Source organism: Equus asinus, chromosome 5, assembly GCF_041296235.1.
Source record: "Equus asinus isolate D_3611 breed Donkey chromosome 5, EquAss-T2T_v2, whole genome shotgun sequence".
NCBI classification, from domain to species: domain Eukaryota; kingdom Metazoa; phylum Chordata; class Mammalia; order Perissodactyla; family Equidae; genus Equus; species Equus asinus.
The window spans coordinates 93147488-93167200 of NC_091794.1; the positions used below are offsets into that span (position 1 = coordinate 93147488).

General features: G+C 52.6%; 1 protein-coding gene and 1 long non-coding RNA gene across 2 annotated transcripts in view; one reads left to right on the forward strand and one right to left on the reverse strand.

The window, feature by feature from the left end:
* On the reverse strand, window positions 1-17029 carry THEMIS2 (thymocyte selection associated family member 2). The gene is made up of 6 exons (XM_014853607.3): window positions 16873-17029; window positions 14271-14411; window positions 11113-11523; window positions 4992-6067; window positions 2584-2740; window positions 1-2184 (listed from the first exon to the last, which is right to left on the reverse strand). The coding sequence occupies exons 1-6, from the start codon at window positions 16964-16966 to the stop codon at window positions 2129-2131; spliced, it is 1935 nt and encodes a 644-aa protein (XP_014709093.2). The 5' UTR covers window positions 16967-17029; the 3' UTR covers window positions 1-2128.
* The window catches only part of LOC106839108 (uncharacterized), a 16627-nt gene continuing 13157 nt past the window's right edge, over window positions 16244-19713 (forward strand). Inside the window, exon 1 of the long non-coding RNA XR_006527721.2 lies at window positions 16244-16432. This is a non-coding gene — a long non-coding RNA (uncharacterized lncRNA). The remainder of the gene's footprint in view (window positions 16433-19713) is intronic.

The window sequence follows — 19713 nt, forward strand, 5'->3', positions numbered from 1 at the left end:
AAAAAAGAAATGAGGGGGTCGGCCGGGTGGTGTAGTGGTTAAGTTCACATGCTCTGCTTCCTTGGCCCATGGTTCATGGGTTCAGATCCTGGGCACGGACCTACACGCAGCTCACCAAGCCACACTGTGGTGGCATCCCATGTACAAAATAGAGGAAGACTGGCACAGATGTTAGCTCAGGGCCAATCTCCCTCACCAAAAAAAAAAAGGATATTAAAAATAAATACGAAGGGATACACTAATAATTCTTTTCTGTTTCCCAGTGGATCATCTTGTGTACCCCCAGGAGTGTGTGCTCACTTTGGAGACCACTGCTCAGGAGGAATCCCTAGCCCCATTACAACACCCTCCATCTCCCAGTGGCTTATTCCAGAGGTATAGACAAAAGCACCCTGAGAGCAATGTCCCCCTTTGGTGTGTTCCCTGCCAACCCCCACTGCTCTGATAAAACATTCGCAGTTGTGGTTTTTAAATGTGTTTTCCTTTTAAGCCCAGCTTTTCGTGCTGTGAAATTACTTTCTCCTCATTGCAGCATTTGGCCACTCTGAAATCCCCTTTTGTAGGAAGTGGTAGCCCTCTCCTCTGCCCCACTTTTGTGATCTTGCTTAATTTGGTACCAAGGTTAAGTGCAAACGTGGAAGCGAAAACTATTGGCATTTTGCCTGTGGGCCTGGCCCCTAGGGGTTCTGTGCCAAGGAGGAACTTTCTCTCTATCTTGCTTATTGCTTGTTCCAGAGTACTCTCTTGCTCAGGGTCTTCCTACGCAGCATAGATTGTCTCTGTGGAGGAAGGCCTGGGAACTGGTGGGAAGATGAGCGTGGGGTGCTAGATATGGGGGACCGGCCCCACAGCCTGTAGTAGCCACTCAGCAGTCACCTGGAGACTCCATGCCGGGGTGTGGAAACCAGGAAGTCTGGGAAGTGCAGTGGGTCCAGACAGCCAGAGGGATGTTAGCAGGCAAAGGAAGGACACACTCAGGTGCAGTGCCTAGAATCCAGGAGCTGGAAATTTGGCCCTCTGGCTCCCTCCTCAGCTGGAGACTCAGATCATCTTTTTCTCTATCTCCTGTCCTCTGCTGACCGTGGGGCTCAGTTCTGTGACTGCATCAACCTGGGAACGTACCACACCACTTGCTGGAAATGAGGCCTGTGGTCTTACCTCACTGAACAGGCCTAGACTGACCTTGGAAGCTGAGTTCGTCTCTGCGTAGGCACAGGCTTCTGTTTGTTCTCTGTATCTCCGTTACACTGGATGGTGAGGCTCTCCAACCGGTCAGCACCCTGTCTCCACAGTCTAGGAACATCGTACATTTCAAACACTGGGTGAATTCCATGACTAGGAGACAGTGGGCATGTGGAAAGATAATAGGTTTTGGAGAGAGGCACAGCTGTGTGATCTTGGTCAACAATAATGACACATTTTGCTTGAGTGTTCATTCTGTGCCAGGCGTCAAGCTAAATGCTTTACAGAGAGTCTCATTTGATCCTTAGGACAATCTTGTGAGGTAGATGACTATTAGTTTTATTTTACATGTGAAGAAACTGAAGCTTAGGATAGAATAACTTGCTCTCAGGCACAGCTGATGGGTGGTGAGCCCAACCCAGGCTCATGACTAGTCTGCCTCCTGGAGCACTTGCCACTCATGCTTGTTTTCTGATCTTCAAAATCAGGCCATTCTCTACCTCAGAGAGTTGAGGATTTAGATAGGGTGTGTCAAGGGTCTGGCCCACAGACAGAACTTAGTAAGTGATAGCTGTTAATCACTTTTTCCAGAAGTTCCAGGTGTCATTTTTATTCGGTGGTTTTCGAGTGAAATAACCTTGGGTAGTTGCCTACAGCTGCCATGTGCCGGGTGCTGCAGAGATGAGGAAGACAGTTCTAGTCTCTCGGGCGTGGAGCCTTGGTGCAGGAGGGGGCGGAAGAATGGCCAGCCTCAGTGGCAGGAACGTAGAACCTGAGGGAAGCTGGTGCCGTGTGCCTCCCATTTCAGGCCCCACAAAGCCATTCCCTGTCCGCAGTTTGATTTCTGGGAGGCCTTGTCACAGGTCCTGCAGAGGCATGTGACGCCTGGCTGGGGTCTCAGCTCCCCATGAGGAGCAGCGGTCAGGAGGCATGCTTCCCGCAGCACCTAGAGGGTCTTCTGAAAGTGGTCAGACACTTCTTCGTAATCGTGGTCATCCTCACCTGCAAGGGTCCGAGTCAGTGAGCATCTCTGGCCTCAGGCGGGTCCTTCCCTTCTTTAGGGGACACTGGCCAGGGCCAGGGTTGGTCTAGGTGCTCTAAGGTCCTTGCCAGCCCAGAAACCAGTTTGTTCTGTCTGAACACTTTGCAAATGTTCCCCCTGTATGCCCTGGGAGAGCAGTGTTGGGGGAGGAGCGCATTTTCCTTGCCAGGGCTCTGGAGCCCCTGGGAGAGGGACAGTGGAGGCCTTCAGCCTAAGCCCACCCCACATAGGCCTGTTCGTCCCACTGGGCAGGGCCCTGCTGAGAGTATGGCCAGCACCATCAGAGATGAAAGCAGCAGAGGAGTGGCGGGGAGGGGAGAAGCAAGGACAAGGGTGAGCAGGGGCTGACAGGGACTCACCTCGATCTTTTGTGTCGGGCTTAGTGAGCCTCAGGCCCTTCTTGTGGGCTGGAATCTTGCTATACATATTTGACCTGCCCTTGGAAACCTCTGGTAAGGTCTTCGTCTTGGCTTTGGGCAGCAGAGGGGGTTGCTGCAGCTCTAAGACTTGTGATGACTAAGTGGGAGAAAAAGCAGAAGTCAGCAGGGTCCCAAGAAGTGGGGCAGCAGAGTCCATGAAATGTCATTTCCTTCAAATGTTACTTCCCCTGCTCCCCTCTCTACTTCCTTTTCAGGGTGGGGCTTCTCCGGAGCCCAGTGTTTTTGCTGCAAGCATGTGAAACGTCCTTTGGCAGGGAAGAAAGGGGTGAGAGATGATAGGGTTGGGGGCTAGAGACAGGGCGTCCCTGAGTTTCTCCTCATAGGGGTTTGGTCAGTGTCCTTCAGATCTGTTGCTGAGGGGGGAAAAAGCAGTCACAAGCCTCAGAGCAGAGTGCCAGAGCTGAGAGGGGGCCCAGAAGGAAGAGGACGTTTATTGGACCCCTCCCTCGTGCCAGATGCTATATGCATATCTGCTCATTTAATCCACAGGTGACCCTCTGAGTAGCTGGGTCAGTTCCCAATTTACACATAAGGAAACAGGCTGAGAGGGCCATGTCCAACCTCAGCACAGAGGGTCCCTAGCCGGCCCAGAACCACCTGGACCCAGAACCATATCTGTGACCTCTAAAGCGGCTGCTCCTTCCACCACACCCACTTTAGAGAGCAAACAGGAGAGCTCCCCTGATCAGCAGCCGAGAATATGATGCCCAGAGAGCAAAAGGTGCTGGTTGAGGGCAGCAAGCAGGAACTGGGCCCAAAGTCACTTCCATCAGGAGCCAGGGCTGGGACTGACGTCTCCCCTCAGTTCTCTGTACCATATTCTTTCCACCACTGTTGCAAGGCCTGCGTTCCAATGACCCAGTCCATTCTTTGTCCCATCAGAAAACAACTACCCAAACCCTACCCTGCTTCTGGGGCTGAGAACACTCAAGAGTCATCTTTAACTTCCACTGCCATCCCTCTACCTGCCCACACAGGACGAAATATGAATCTCCCCAAATCCCAGAACGATATGCTTGTTACAGCTTACAAAGTGGCTTTTATGTAAGTCACCCCCTCCTGTTCTCAGGGGAGCCAAGCAGTTAGGTGCTGAGGCCGTGTGGTTAGACCTGATTTCAAACTGCAGCCCGCCACTTGCTAGTTGTGTGATTTCAGGGAAACTACTTGACCTCTCTGCGCCTCTTGTTTTCTCAACTGTAAAAAGAGATGCTGTCAGTGCCCACCTCAGAGGGACAACGTGCCGGCCACAGAGTAAGCACCCAACAGATAGCAGCTAATGAGACAGCACTGTGAGCGGGGATGTTATCTCAGGTCCACTGGGAGAAAACAGATGCACAGAGAAGTCTAGGAGATGTACACCGAGTCTTTCTGTCTCCACGCCTGGTTCTTTCCCCCTTTTTGTGTGATTCACTGTGGTTCAGTTCAGCACTCACTGGAACCTTCTCTGCCCACCTTGGGGCAGGTGAGGCCTCTGCTCCACAGAACTCCCATTCTAGCCAGAGAATCAAGTACAACTAACCGAAAACCTCACCCCCGCCCCCCAAGCTCTGTACAACACGCGGTGTGAACACAGAAGAGGAAGGTCTGTCGCCGCCCGGGGGGAGAGCTGCGCTGAGCCTTGCCTGGGAGCCTGAAAGGAGGAGCAACACTCCTGGCAAAAGGCCCGGCACATGGAAAGTGCTGGCAGGAATCCTGGCACACTGAGGGAGCCTCGGGATTTCTCTGTGGCTAGAGCGTGGCCTGCAGAGTGGGTGGTGAGAGATGGGCCTTGGACAGCAAGTCTGAAGTCAGCTTATAAAGGACCCTGGATGCCATATTAAAGGGTCTGCATTACCCGCTGGCAATGGGGAGCCACTGAAGGTTTCAGAAGATCGGGCCAAGGCCCATCGGTGACCAGGGAAGGATTTGGGAGGCCATTCTGACAGCTGTGGGGAGGGGTCAAAGAGGCTGCTGAAATGGTTTAAGCGAAAAATGATGGAGCTTGAACTAGGGAGTGACAGCAGGGGTAGCAAAGAGAGACCAGTGAACTTGGAGTCAGGATGCTTATGCTCCAGTTCAGGCTTCCCATGGATTAACTGTGTGACTTAGGGTGAGGCTCAGGGTCTCTTGAGTCCTCATTTTCTCAACCATAAAATATGGATAATCACACTAACGTCAGGATTGTCAGGATCGAACAAGAATAATAGGTGCAAAGTGTGTATGTTTATGAACTGCAAGTTCTATACAATTGTAAGAGAAACGTGATGCTGGGCAGACAAAGAAGAAATGGCAGGACCTGCAATGACCCCGACAGGGGTCCCCTCTGGCCCCTTCAGTTACATTGGTACCTTAACGCCTCTCTCCTTGCCGCTCTGCTTCTTCTGCCCGCTGAGGCCCTGACCTTTCGGGGGCCGGGGCGGGGGGGTTTGGCTCTCGAAGGCCGGTAACTTCCGAAGGCGATAGTAGAAGGCATCCGTCACCTCCTCCACTGTGGCTACAGGGAGAGACCCAGCTGGCTGGTCTGGCTGCCCCTCGGCCTCCACAACTGTCAGGTCCAGCCACCGGGGAGGGATCTCGAAGCACATCCCAGGTTTGGAGTCCAGGCTGACCACCAAGAAGGGTTCCGTGATCTTCTCCTCCAGCCGCAGGCCCGGGAAGGAGGGCAGAGGGTCAGCAGGGTGGCTGGCGTCCTTGGCCACCACCTTGACTTCACAGGGCAGTGAGAACTGGGCAGTCAGGTCCTCCAGGCTGTAGCGCCGGCCGTCGCTCATCTCCTCCACGAAGCCACCGGAGACGTAGAGGGGCAGCAGAATCTGCTCTTGGTCCTCCGCCTCCTCTTCAAACTCTTCTTCCTCCTCCTCCCTAGTCTCGTCACTCAGCCGCTGACACACCAAGACATCTATATCCCTGCCTTGAACCCCATGGGCCTGGCCAGACCGCAACACCTCCAGCCTGTCACCCACAGCCAGGGAAGTGAACCCAGAGTTCTCCACCCCCTCGCCCTCATAGTCCTTCGTGGCCACCACCCTGAGTGGCCGGCCTGGCTGGAGAGCACCCAGGAGGTCATAGGCCGTGGGGAACTCTCTTGGCCGCCGTCGCAGCTTGCCCTGGTAGGCCCCAGAGACCATGAAGTGCCTGGGCACCTTCCGGCCCTTGGTTGAGACCAGGACCCTCCAAAGTGGCGAGGCCAGGCCATAGATGCAGAGCCTCTGGCCTTTCTGGAAGGAGCCCATCCATGGACTGGGGAAGATGGGGGGCCCCTCTGGAACTTCCAGAATCTCTGTGAGCAGGGGGAACGGGCCTTCTCGGGCCAGGACCTCACTCAGCAGCAGCGGTTGGATGAAGTGGATGTGTTGAGAGGAGGCGGTGACATCCTCCACGTCGACCTCCAAGGTGGAGGGGATCTTGACAATGGTCCGACGCACTGTGGAAGGAGAGGTCAGCTCAGGGGCGCACTACACACTGGCCCAGGGGTGCACCCTCCGCCCCAGCAGAGAGGTCTGGGCTGGCTGGCCTCTTTCTGTTCTCATCTTTTCTTTCCAACCAGCTTTCTCCTCTTGTACCAGATTCCTTGCCCACTCTTTTCCTTCAACCTCTTTTTTAAAAAGTTATTACAGAAATTTTTCAACATTTATAAAAGTAGGGAGACCAGTATAGTGAACCCCCACATACCTATCACCTAGCTGCAATGTCTAACCCATGGCCCATCTTCTTCATTTATACTCCCATCTCTCTAGTCCCCCTCCACTGGATTATTCGGATTCAGAGTAATCATGCCAGCTGTGACATTTCAGTGTGTATCTCTAACAGGAGGACTAAGTAGAATGAGCAAAAGCATAACCACAATGCCATTACTACAACTAGATAATAATCTGATAATTTCTTAATATCATCAAATAGCCAATCAGTTCAACCACTTTTTTATTTTAATTGAATTTTGAATGTAATTTTATAAACTGCCTTTCCAAATCCTTTTTGGATTTAAGTAAAGACAGAAAAACAAATTAAGAAAAACACTGACTGGGGGCCAGCCCCGTGGCCAAGTGGTTAAGTGCGCACGCTCCGCTTCAGCGGCCCAGGGTTTCACAGGTTCAGATCCTGGGCGCGGACATGGCACCGCTCGTCAGGCCATGCTGAGGCGGCATCCCACATGCCACAACTAGGACTTACAACTAAAAATAGACAACTATGTACCGGGGGGATTTGGGGAGAAAACACAAAAAAAATATATACTATTTTTTTCCTCAAAATACTTAGGGATTAACTGAGCTGCCTCATTATCCAGCGCAGCCAAGCCCCACCCACCATTAAAACCCCTGGCCCCCAGACTGTGGTCTCTTACTACCATTTCCCAAGAGAGGCCAGGATTCCCTGGCCGAGAGCCTACGTCTGTTCCTGGGGAGGAAAGGTTCAAGATGGGCCTGGAACATCTTATACCAGAAAGCAAGAAAATCTAGTCAAGACCACATGGGTTATGTAGGAAGGATTCAGGAACCAACCTGAAAAGGCCCCCACTAGGCAAAGATGAGATAATTTGAGCATCGATAAGAATAATAACTTCAGTGGACAGGGACATTGAAAACATTTCATCTGTGAGTTCATGAAAAAAAACCCGGCGTGGTGGCGCAGCAGTTAAGTGTGCATGTTCCGCTTTGGCGGCCCGGGGTTGGCCGGTTCGGATCCCAGGTGCGGACATGGCACCCCTTGGCAAGCCATGCTGTGGGAGGCGTCCCACATATAAAGTAGAGGAAGATGGGCACGGATGTTAGCTCAGGGCCCGTCTTCCTCAGCAAAAAGAGGAGGATTGGCAGCAGATGTTAGCTCAGGGCTAATCTTCCGCAAAAAAAAATAAAAAGAGAAGAAAAAGAAAAAAACCCCAAATAATCACCCATGAAGGATGCTAGGGAGCCAACTCATTACTTTAAAAACTAGTAAACAAAGTTAGGTTGTTTCTTAGGACATTCCTCAGTGCAGGCCGGTGGCAGCATCCAGAGCAGGCGTGGGAGATGAAACAGAGGCAGAACCTGGCCAGGTCTGGCCGGTGGGCAGCTGAGCCTGATTGGGGGTAGGAGAATGGTGCCCCGGGGACCTCTGCATATACCAACACAGTGTCCTGAATTTCCTGTACAAACTGTAACCAACGAGTAGATGAGGGGAAGTTTCTCTTCATGTAGTTTCCCGGGTAATAAATGAAGAAGGAATGACAGGATCCAAGTATCACCATTGCAATTCCCAATGAAATCAGCAACAGCCGCTCGCCTCACAAACACTGGCCCATCCGTTGTGGTATTTGATCCACACCACATGGCAAGGGGGGAGACACAGAGCCAGCTGGGGAGTCCTTGGCCCACACCTCATGCAGCGATGAGAACTGTGTGCCTCTTGGGTCTCGTCAAGCCTCTCAGTGCCCATTTACAGGTGTGCAGAAAAGCGCTAGTGTAGGCGGCCTGAGACCGCCACCCCTAGGAAGGCCTGCCGGCAAGGTGGTCCTTGGCTGGCCTCTGGGAACGTGGATTTCGGAGGGTCCCCACCATGCTTGCTGGTAAGAGTGACTGACTGTGCCTGAACTGAACAGCCAATGTGACTCATGCTGAAAGCCTGCTTTCCCTCCAGGAGTCTGGAATTTTGGTACGTCCTAGAGAGAGGGTGCCCACATGACCAGCGCCCAGTAAAAACTTTGCACACTGAGTCACCACTAATGAGCTTCCCTCACACGTGTTGTCACAATCCAGTGCTGCAGGAATTCAGCATGTCCCGGGGGAGGACTCTTGGGCGCTGTACCGGGTTTCCTGCGGCCTTCGCCCCATGAGCCTTTCCCTTTGCTGACTGTGTTTTGTGTCCTTTCAATGTAATAAATCACAGCTGGGAGTACTACTATATGTCGAGGCCTGGGACTCCCCTTAGTGAATCATCGAACCTGGGGGTGGTCTCAGGGCTGACACAACAGGAGACAGGGGACGGAGGAGCAGGTTAACACCACCGCAATGATGCTGGCAACAAAATCCAAAATGTGAGAAAGCCTACAGAACAAGTGGTCTAGTCCCTTCTACAGATAAATTACAAGAAAAATGGAGAGGCCATCCCCACAGCCAAGTGATTAGGTTCACGAGTGCTCCATTTCAGTGGCCTGGGGTTTGCCAGTTTGGATCAAGGATGCGGACCTATGGACCTGCACACTCCTTGTCAAGCCATGCTGTGGCGGCATCCCACTTAGAGGAACTAGAATGACCTCCAATTAGGATATACAGCCATGTACTGGGCCTTTGGGGAGAAAAAAAGGAAGATTGGCAATAGATGTTAGCTCAGGGCCAATCATCCTCATCAAAAAAAAAAGAAAAATAGAGAAGAAAGGGGAACCTATAGATTAAAAGGGACTTAAGAGCAATGTTCTGGACCTTATCTGGATCTTGCTGTGAATAAACTGTAAAAAATGTATGAGGGGCCGGCCCTGTGGCCAAGTGGTTAAGTTCGTGCACTGTGCTTCGGCAGCCCAGGGTTTCACCAGTTCAGATCCTGGGCACGGACATGGCACCGCTTCTCGTCAGGCCATGCGGAGGCGGCGTCCCACATAGCACAACCAGAGGCGCTCACAACCAGAATCTACACCTATGTACTGGGGGGCTTTGGGGAGAAGAAAAAAGAAAAGAAAAGAAGATTGGCAACAGTTGTTAGCTCAGGTGCCAATCTTTAAAAGAAAAAACAAGAACAAAAACTGCTGACTGAATGATTACGTTCATTCAACCAGTAAGGAAATAGCTTTCTAAAAAAAAATTTATGAGACAAGAGAGGAAGTTCACCAAGTGGCAGTATCAGGAGTGAGTAACTTTTTTGGTGAGATAATGGTATTGTATGTCTGTTAAAAAAAGAATCATCTTTAAAAGAGACACATATTGAAGTATTTACAAAAGAAATGATACCTGGGGTTTGCTTTGAAATAGATGGGGTAGGGTGGGGAGAGATGAAACAGGCCAGGTTGTGAGTTGATAATTGTGTGTTAGATAATGGGGTCATGGGGATACCTTATATTACTCCCTGCTTTTGGATATGTTTGAACTTTTCCATAATAAAGTCATTTTAAAAGAGTTGTGTGTGGGCTGGCCCCGTGGCCGAGAGGTTAAGTTTGCGCACTCCGCTGCAGGTGGCCCAGTGTTTCGTTGGTTCGAATCCTGGGCGTGGACATGGCGCTGCTCATCAAACCACGCTGAGGCAGCGTCCCACATGCCACAACTAGAAGGACCCACGACGAAGAATATACAACTATGTACTGGGGGGCTTTGGGGAGAAAAAGGAAAAAAATAAAATCCTAAAAAATAATAAAAATAAATAAATAAAAAGAGGTGTGTGTGTGTATGAGGAAGACTGTTGCTGGGCTAACATCTGTTGCCAATCTTCCTCTTTTGGCTTGACGAAAATTGTCACTGGGCTAACATCTGTGCCAATCTTCCTCTATTTTATGTGGGACGCCCCCATAGCGTGGCTTGATGAGCAGTGCTAGGTCCACACCCAGGATCTGAAAATGTGAACCCCGGGCCACCAAAGTGGAGCACAGGAACTTAACCACTACATACTGGGGCTGGCCCCTAAAAGTTTTTTTTTTTAAGATTTTATTTTTCCTTTCTCTCCCCAAAGCCCCCTGGTATATAGTTGTATATTTTCAGTTATGGGTCCTTCTAGTTGTGGCATGTGGGACGCCACCTCAGCACGGTTTGATGAGCGGCACCATGTCCACACCCAGGATCCTAACCGGCAAAACCCTGGGCCTCTGAAGCCAAGCACACAAACTTAACCACTGGGCCGCGGGGCCGGCCCCTAAAAGATTTTTTTTTAAGGCAAAGGATCCCTACCTGGCTCTGTCGTCTGCAGCAAGCCTGACCAGCTGCTCTCTGGGTAACTGCCAGGGTCGAACCTCGAACTCTCTGTCCGCCGGGGAACTGGTCCCCCAGGCATTGTTCTCCCTATGCTCCGGCTTAGCCTCCAACCGGCCAAACGTGGCCAGGTTCTGCCTCTGTTTCATCAACCCTGCTCTGCACGCTGCCACCAGCCTGCCCTGAGGACTGTCCTAAGAAATAACCTATGCAACAGCTGGGGGATTCACTCAGACAGTGCCCTCTCACCCAGAGAGAAGGACCTTCAGGAACAATGCTCTCCCCAGAGGCAGGAAAATATGCTTCTCCTGAGCAAATGGTCATGGTTTCATTTTGTCACACTGTGTTTCTTCGTCCTAGCTGCTAGCAAGTTCCCAATCCAACTCTTGCCCAGTTTAATAAAGTATGTGGTCCCTCAGTCTGAAGTTATCCCATTTCCCTGTCTCCCTACACCTCACTTCCCATGGTTTGGGAATCTTTATTCTGTTGCTTTGTATATACTGGGTAAACTACCTGGAATCTCCAGATTGTCACCGGGATTGGGCGGCAGAAGGGGGTGTCTTTCGTCAGAGTGGCCCCCCACCCACCTGCCCGGGCAACTCACTGTGCATGATGGCTTGGAGCTCGTACTTGGGCCTCAGGATCAAGGAGCGCCAGGGGAGGGTGGGGCAGGTGAAGAGGAGGTGCCTCAGGGCCGGGTCGTGCAGGACCTGGAGCAGGGTCCGAGGGGTACCAGGCTTCCATTCCCAGAAGGGCCCCTTCTGGGACAGGGGCAGGTGCAGGACGACCTGATGGGCCCCTGTGTCCAGCACACAGCGGGCACACCGAGTCCGGAAGTGCATTTCCACAGCCTCAAGCATGAGGGGCTGGTCCTCAGGCACCACCCTGGTCTCTGTGGTGATTCTGTGGGTCGACAGGAAGCAAATGGGCAGCTTCTTGGAGCACTGGGTTGCAGCAGAGACCAGCTCCTCCAGGGTTCCATAGCTCTGGGGGCCGGTGAGGGGATGGAAGTGGCCTGTGGGGCAAAACGGAGGCTGTCAGGGTGGGGCAGGCCTTTGCTGGGTCCAGAGCCACAAATACAAAACTCCCATCTGGTCACAGAGAACCCAGCCAGAATCCCCCAGGACAGATGCCAAGGGACATCCGGGCTGCAGGGCCGAGGGACAAGAGGCAGCGAGTGACCATGTGTGAATGGACAATGAGGGGCAGAGGTGGGGACAATAGCTTCTGACAGAGACAGGCACAGACACAGAGGGATTGTCACCAGAGACAGACAACAGAACAGGGATGCGTTCCCCAACAGAGACTGACGACTGCCACATCTGCCTACCTCCTGACCCCTCCCTGCCTCTGACTTTGCCAACTGTGCCTCCAGATTCCTCACTTCCAACACCAATCACCCCATCCTGGGGCTGTGCCATTGTCCCTCTCTCCCAAACTAGAAACCCAGGACCTCTGACCACCCCGACCCCTGTGTCATGCCTGCCAATTCCGGCTGCGCGACTGCTCTCCCCACCACCCCACCCACTCTTCTCCTGGCACTGGCCTGGCCTCAAACACCCCAGACAACATCGCTTCTCAAAATACTCAACATGAATCTAATGAAGGAAATATCGCATAAACCCAGATTGAAGGACAGTCTACAAAAACACTGGTCTGCACTCTTCAAAAACATCAATGCCCAGACAGAAAGGCTGAGGAGCTGGTCCAGCCTGAAGGAGACTAAAGGAGGACAGAGCCCTGCAGGTAATGAGGGATCTGGGGTCGGATTCTGGGTCAAGGGCAAAGCCGGGGGTGAAGGATGGTATCAGGGCAGTTGGTGAAAACTGATACAGACCATGGTTAGACAGCAGCATTGTATCATTATTTTAAATTCCCCAAATTTGATCATTGAACTATAGTTTTGTGAGTGAATGTCCTTGTTTTCAGGAGACATACTAAATATTAGGAGTAATATTTAAATGTAAAGGGGCATCATGTCTGCAATTTACTCTCAAAGTATATACATAGGGGCTGGCCTGGTGGTGCAGCGGTTAAGTGCACATGTTCTGCTTCTTGGTGGCCCGGGGTTGGCTGGTTCGGATCCCGGGTGCGGACATGGCACCCCTTGGCAAGCCATGCTGTGGCAGGCATCCCACATATAAAGTAGAGGAAGATGGGCACAGATGTTAGCTGAGGGCCAGGCTTCCTCAGCAAAAAAAGAGGAGGATTGGCAGTAGTTAGCTCAGGGCTAATCTTCCTCAAAAAAAAAAATTTTTTTTTTAATATATATATATATATGCAGGGGGCTGGCCCCATGGCCGAGTGGTTAAGTTCGCACGCTCTGCTGCGGTGGCCCAGGGTTTCGCCGGTTCGGATCCTGGGCGCGGACATGGCACTGCTCATCTGGCCACATTGAGGTGGCATCCCACATGCCACAACTAGAGGGACCTGCAACTAAGATATACAACTACATACAGGGGGGGTTTGGGGAGATAAAGCAGGAAAAAAAAAAAAAAGAAGAAGATTGGCAACAGTTGTTAGCTCAGGTGCCAGTCTTTAAAAAAAAAAAGAATATATATAGATACCCATACATATATAGTAATATATGTCCGTGTGCGTGTGTGTGGAGAGAAAGCGAGTGTAACAGAATGTTTAACAATTGCTGGCTCTGCATAAAGGCTGCGCAGTAGTTCCAGCAAGTCTTCTGTAAATTTGAAATTATTTCAGAAGAAAAAGAAAACCTTCAAAATACAAAATAAAATACCTCCCTTTCATCTTTAAAACCCTCACTGGCTCCTCAAAGCCTTTAAAATAAAGACTGAGATGTGTCTGCTCCCCCTCTAGCCCCCTGGCGGTCTGGCTCCCGCTCGCCTCCCCACTGCTCGCCTCCCCACCGCTCGCCCTCGCCTGTCCTGGGCGGGAGATCACAGCAAATCATGCTAAGAACGGGCCCTCAGAGGGCGCCTGCTCCGTGCCAGGCCCGGTTCTAAGCGCTTCGTGCATGGCAACTCATTTAATCCTCACATCAAGCCAGATTTCCCCCTTACAGAGCAGAACGCTGAGGCACAGAGGTCACGGGACCTGGCCAAGCCACCGCCAGTAGCCGGCTGAGCTGGAGTTCCCATCCAGGCTCTTGGCTTCAACGTCCGGGCACCACGGGCACCCGGACAGTCCACCACGCTACACCCCTCCTGCAATAACTGAGCTACCTGGGGTTTCTGGAACACCAAATGTGCACAGGCTACTCTCTCCAGCTGGATCCTTCCTCCAGCTCAGGTGGCGTCTCCTCCAGGAAGCCTACACAGAGCCCTGAGTCAGGCTGCTCCTCCCCGGAGCCCTCTCTAAACTTGTGCCTATTCTACAGTTGCCCTCCTCTCACTGCCATCCTGGAAGCTCGCCGTTGGAGAGGGCTGCGCCTGGGTCATCCTGAGGCCCAGGCTCCAGCCCGCAGCACAGGACCTGGCACATGGGGGGTCAGTAAATGTTTGGCGAGTGAATGTGTGAGCGACCATGGAGACTGGCACATGAAAAAGACCCGAAACAAACAAAGTCTCAGCAGAGAGGCAGGTGATCAGAGAGACAGACAGGAAGAGGGCACAGCCGCGAGGCTCAGGGCATTGTCAGACCACTGAGGACATCCGGGCCTGGAGACTGCATAGTGGTGGACGTGAGAGCTCCGTGTGCAAACCTAGAGGGGTGGGAGTGTGTGCTGGGGTAGGCAAGCCCATAAGTGTGTCCGCAGGTGTGCCTAGAGGATGCCAGGGCACTCAGCCACCTTACCATGGAAGTTGGGGGCCAGCTCCATGGTCTGGCCTGTCCCCGGGTTCTCGCAGACCGCCGTCTGGAGGCGAATGTGGGTGACCTTCATCAGGTCCCCTGTGGAGAGGCAGCACTCATTCCCAGAGATCTCGTAGATGGAGCCTGCAAAGATACAGACTCAGTTTCCCCATTCAGCAAGGGTCAAGCACTGGGTGGCCTGTGCCCTGATCCCCAACAAGCCCTGCTCTGCCACACCTTTGCGCGTGGTGTTCCCACTGCCTGGTATGCCCTTCCCGGTCTTTCTCTTGCCTTTGCCTTCTTTTAGCGCTGGACGAAGCCCCCTGTGGTCCATTCCCTGGCCTCCTTCACATCCCCGTGCCTCCTAACCTGAGGTTGCAGCCTCAGCGCCGCCAGCACAGCCACGGCCCCTAAGCGTGTGTTAAAGTCACAAATAAGTAAAAAACCCAACAGATCCCAACTCTCTTATTGTACAGCTACAAAATCAGGCCCAGAGAGGGTCTTCAGATGAACTGTTTTTAAAGGAAGCACAGGAGAGGACAGAGGGCCACTGACTGGTGGGCCCAGGCGACAGGGTTCTGGTCCCCCACCTTCAAGGACAGCGGCCCCACTTTCCATGTTTAAAGTGCTTAAAGCAGGGGGCCAGCCCCGCGGCTGAGTGGTTAAGCTCATGCGCTCTGCTTCGGCAGCCCAGGGTTTCACCGGTTTGGATCCTGGGCACAGATATGGCATCGCTCATCAAGCCATGCTGAGGCAGCATCCCACATAGCACAACCACAAGGATCCACAACTAGAAATACACAACTATGTACTGGGGGGCTTTGGGGAGAAAAAGGAAAATAAAATCTTTTAAATAAATAAATAAATAAAGTGCTTAAAGCAGCGTCCAGAATGGAGGAGGTGCTTGATGAAGATGGCTCTCACACAGAGGGCACAGGCGCTCCATCCTGCTGACGAGGGACGGGAAGGTGCAGGTGAGCCAGCAGTGAGGCCACCTGACCCCACCCCACCCCCAGGGCAGCCCCAGCAGGGTCCTTCGCAACAGCCTTGAGAAACTGGTGAAAACCTCACCTCTTATCCCCAGGAAAATGTGCACAGGCTCATAACACACACAGTTGTGTCTACAGTTTCAGGGGTGGCCATCAGGGCAAGCGCTCACCACACACCCGGCTCCTCCGTCCTGAGCTTGGTCATTGCACTTAAGACCCGTGACTGTCCTTGGAGGGAGGGACAGCTTCCCTTTCCTAAAGAAGGAAACTGAGCCTCCAGAGGCTGAGAGCGTGGAGATCCTCAGGTAATAGGAGGCAGAACTGGGACCAGAACCCGGGGCGTTTGCCTCTGCAGGTGGAGCTCCGAACCACGCAGCTCCCCACTTCCCAGCGGCCCACCCAGCCGCCTGCCCCATCAGTGTCACCATCTCATCTCTCGTCCTCCACTCTCACCCCCATCTCCACACTTGCACCCCATCAGGCTTTTTCTTATATGACCCTAACTTCTGCTACTTCCCACCACTGGGGTCAGGCAGAATGAGGAAACTCAGGGATTGTGACACACAGCGGGCAGGGGATGTCTCGAGGAGAGCAGAGCCCCCCAGAGGCAGAGGCAGGATTTGAACCCAGATCCATCAGATTCCCAAGTGGATCTGGCGAGACCCACTGTGTGGTGGCCTTCCATGCGTCTGTCCCTTGACCTAGGGCCCACTTGGGGCCTCAGCACACTTTTCTGGAAGCTGCTATGGCAGAGGAAGGGAAGAGACAGAGGGAACAGGATGGGGCAGGGCCCCCAGGCATTAGTTTCCTCTCTAAGGAAGGAGCCTGCCCCCACCCCAATCTCTCAGTTCCCTCTCCTCCACCGCTGCCTTCCCCACTCAGTCCGTCCAGCTCCCCCTCCCCCTCACAGCAGCCCGGGCCTCCCATCTGCCGAGCAGCTGTCCTCTCCCTTCCACTGCCTGTCAATCCCTCGCCTCTTGCTCTTTCAGACAATAAGTGGTGACTGAGTCCCTGCTGTGTTTCTGTCCCTGTGAACCAGGCAGGCTGTGGCCAAGTGGGCAGATGTGCAGGTGTGCAAGGAGCAGAGAGCCTGGAAGGCTTCCCGGAGGAGGAGCCGCTTAAGCTAACTGAGAGCTCATCAGATCAAGTACTGCCCATGCCAAGCAGAGTGCAAAGGTGGGTTGGGGGCACTCAAAGAAGGCCGTCAGGGGGAGGAGTAGGAGGGTACGCGTACGGGAGGAATGACCTGGCACTTAAGAAATCAAGCAACAGTTACGCGTCAGGAGCGCCCTAAAGCCGCGCCCCCAGCGCAGTCGGAGCTCAATCCACGCGCACAGAGGTTCCACCTCAGCTTGGTTCGGTTCCAACCACCTTCCCAGCCTGAGCCCACTGACTTCTCATTACCGCTTTGCGGGGCAATCGGCGATCCCGCATTCCACGGAAGCAAAAGCCGAGGCCCAGAGCGGTTGCGTGCGGCCCCAAATCACGCAGCTTGGGCAGTGGCAGCGGCGGGATTCGAACCCGCGCGCAGCTGCCCAGGCTTCCAGCGCCCTGAAAGCGCCTCTGCCCCACACCGGCGGGGCCGGGGCTCGGAGGGGTCTCGGCCCTTCACTTACCCTGGAAGTAGACCCCCGAGCACACCCGCAGCACACGCGGGAGGGAGGCGGGGTCCAGGGCGCAGGCAAAGTCCTGCAGCGACACCGGCTCCATGGTCCGTGCGGCTCGGTGACGCCGACTGAATGGCCCGCCGCCCGCTGTCGGCCGGCAGCCCCGCCCCGCCCCGCCCCAGCCCGGCCCAGCTGGATGGGTGGAGCCGCCCGCGGAGGGCGTGGGACCCGAACCTGCGCTCTTGGCTAAGCGATTTCCCGCTCCCAGCCTCAGTTTCCGCATTTCTTTTTTTTTTAATTTATCTTCTTTCTTCTTGAGAAAGATTAGCCCTGAGCTAACTACTGCCAATCCTCCTGTTTTTGCTGAGGAAGACTGGCCCAGAGCTAACATCTGTGCCCATCTTCCTCTACTTTATATGTGGGACGCCTGCCACAGCATGGTGTGCCAAGCGGTGCCATGTCCACACCTGGGATCCAAACCGCGAACCAGGGCCACCGAAGCGGAGCCTGCGCACTTAACCACTGCGCCACCGGCCGACCCCCAATTTCTAAAATGGGGTTGCACCTTTCACAGGGGTGACACGATTTAGAAGATCTAGATCAGGACCTGACACCCGGGAGGCTCTGAGTAAATAAAAGCTGGTCCCCACGTCCCCAGTCGTCAGTGATGTACCCCATGGTGGAGGGGGACGATGATGAAGATAAGCAGAAGCCCCGGAACAGCCCCGCCCCCAACCCCGTCCTCCCAGGTAGAAGGAGGAAACGTGGCCCGCTGCGTGTAGCGCCGGGTCCCATAGGAAGACACGGCCTTGCCCTTTGGGTCTGAGCAGGAAGATACAGTGTCAGGTCTCCTGAACTCCGCTCCAGGACACTCCGTGGTCCTCTACTGACGGGGAACTCATTACCCTTCCAGGACGCTCAGACCCTCTGGACAATTCTAGTTAAAAATGCTTTCCTGGGCAAAAGAGTAATCTCCTTAGAAGAGAGACGGCTTCTCCTGACCCCACAGAGACATCATTCCCATTGCCCTGTCCCTCGGGGGTCAGACCGAGCAGAAGTTCGAATCCCAGTTCTGCCTCTTGCTTCATACATAACTTCAGGCAAATCACTTCGATTTTCTGAGTTTCGGTTTCTGCATATGTAAAATAGGAGAAAGAATCTTTTCTTAGCTGGTTCGGAGGATTGAATGAGATGATACAAGTATTGCACAAAATGCTTTATTTCACTTTTTTGTCACTATGAAAGTAACAGATGACTTCTAATCAGAAATAATAACAAAATTTACAATAAGAGGAATGAACCCTAATTAAAGACATTTGACAAATAAAAAGAGGACATTCTTTCCCCACCACCCAAATGTACTTACTACTAACGTTTTACTACTCTATTTCTTTCTAGTCTTTATTTTGCCTCTGTGTGTGTGGGGGGGGGGGGGGGGAGGTGTTTTTGTTTTTTTTTTTTTTGAGGAAGATTAGCCCTGAGCTAATTGCTGCCGATCCTCCTCTTTTTGCTGAGGAAGACTGGCCCTGAACTCACATCCGTGCCCATCTTTCTCTACTTTATATGTGGGATGCCTACCACAGCATGGCTTGCCAAGCGGTGCTATGTCCGCACCTGGGATCCGAACCTGTGAACCCCGGGCCACCAAAGCGGAACGTGCGTGATGCAGGGTCGGCAAGCCAAGGAGTCAAAAGAAAGATTTCTTGGACTCTCAAGGCCTGGCAGTAGTGCTCTTTAATTTAGAGAATAGTGTGGAATAGAATGGGGACAGGACCCATGGGCAGTCAGAGCTGCTGCTGCCAACATGGGTTGAGGATAGGGCTAAATTTAAGGCATAGGTATGTGAGTTATCTCTTTACAAGACAAAGGAAAGCACATGTAAAAAAAAATCGTTAAAATGGATCAGTGCAGGTGGGGTCTGGTTATTGAGTGGTCCTATAATTTTTAGATAAGAATCAAACTGGATTAAGTAAATGGTTGAAGCCACCACCTTAAATATTATGTTCAGCTAAAGACAAAGGAGGATGTTGGGGGTGGAGAGGGAGTCTATCATGGGAGATTACCGCACAAGTACAGTAAACAAGATGCAGATTTAAGTCCTTGCCTTTGGCACTGATTAAGAGTTTCTAGAGATAAAGTCATCCCCCCTTCTTCCTGGTACAGAGGGAGACACCTTTACAGATGGAGATTTCCTTTACAATGTAAATGTCTCTCAAAGAAGGGTAAGTAAATTCTACTCCTCAGAACCTCCTTCCTGTCTGCAGTTTTTTAAAAGTAACCAGTCTAAAATAATCCTCATCAATGCGCACTTAACAGCTGCGCCACCACCACCTGGCTGGCCGTGGGAGTGTGTTTTGACTTACAGTAAACTTGTAAGAATGGTGGAGCTTTCCCAGACATCCCTTGGCTAGTTTCAGATTCCCCTAACACTACCCCCTCACACTACTGTGGTGCATTTACCAAAACTAAGGAACCAGCATTGCTACACTACTGTTAAGAGAACTGCAGATTTCCACGGATTTTATGTTTCTCCCTGAGGTCCAGAACCCTGTCACCTCCACACGGCATTGAGTCATCATGGCTCCTGTCGGTGACACTGTCTCAGCCTTTCCTGTTCTTCTTATGACTTGACAGTATTTTGCAGAATAGCCCTCAGTCTGTCTTTTTTTCTGAGGTTTTCCTCATGACTAGACTGGGATGATGGATTTCAGGGGAGGTACTTCCAAGATGGGGTGCCTTTCTCACCACATCTGCTTCGTGGGCACAAGACGCACCCACACGACTTCTCCCTGTGATGTTAACCCTCATGGCTCAGTTAGGGGGTGCTCCCAGGTTTCTCTACAAAGTTGC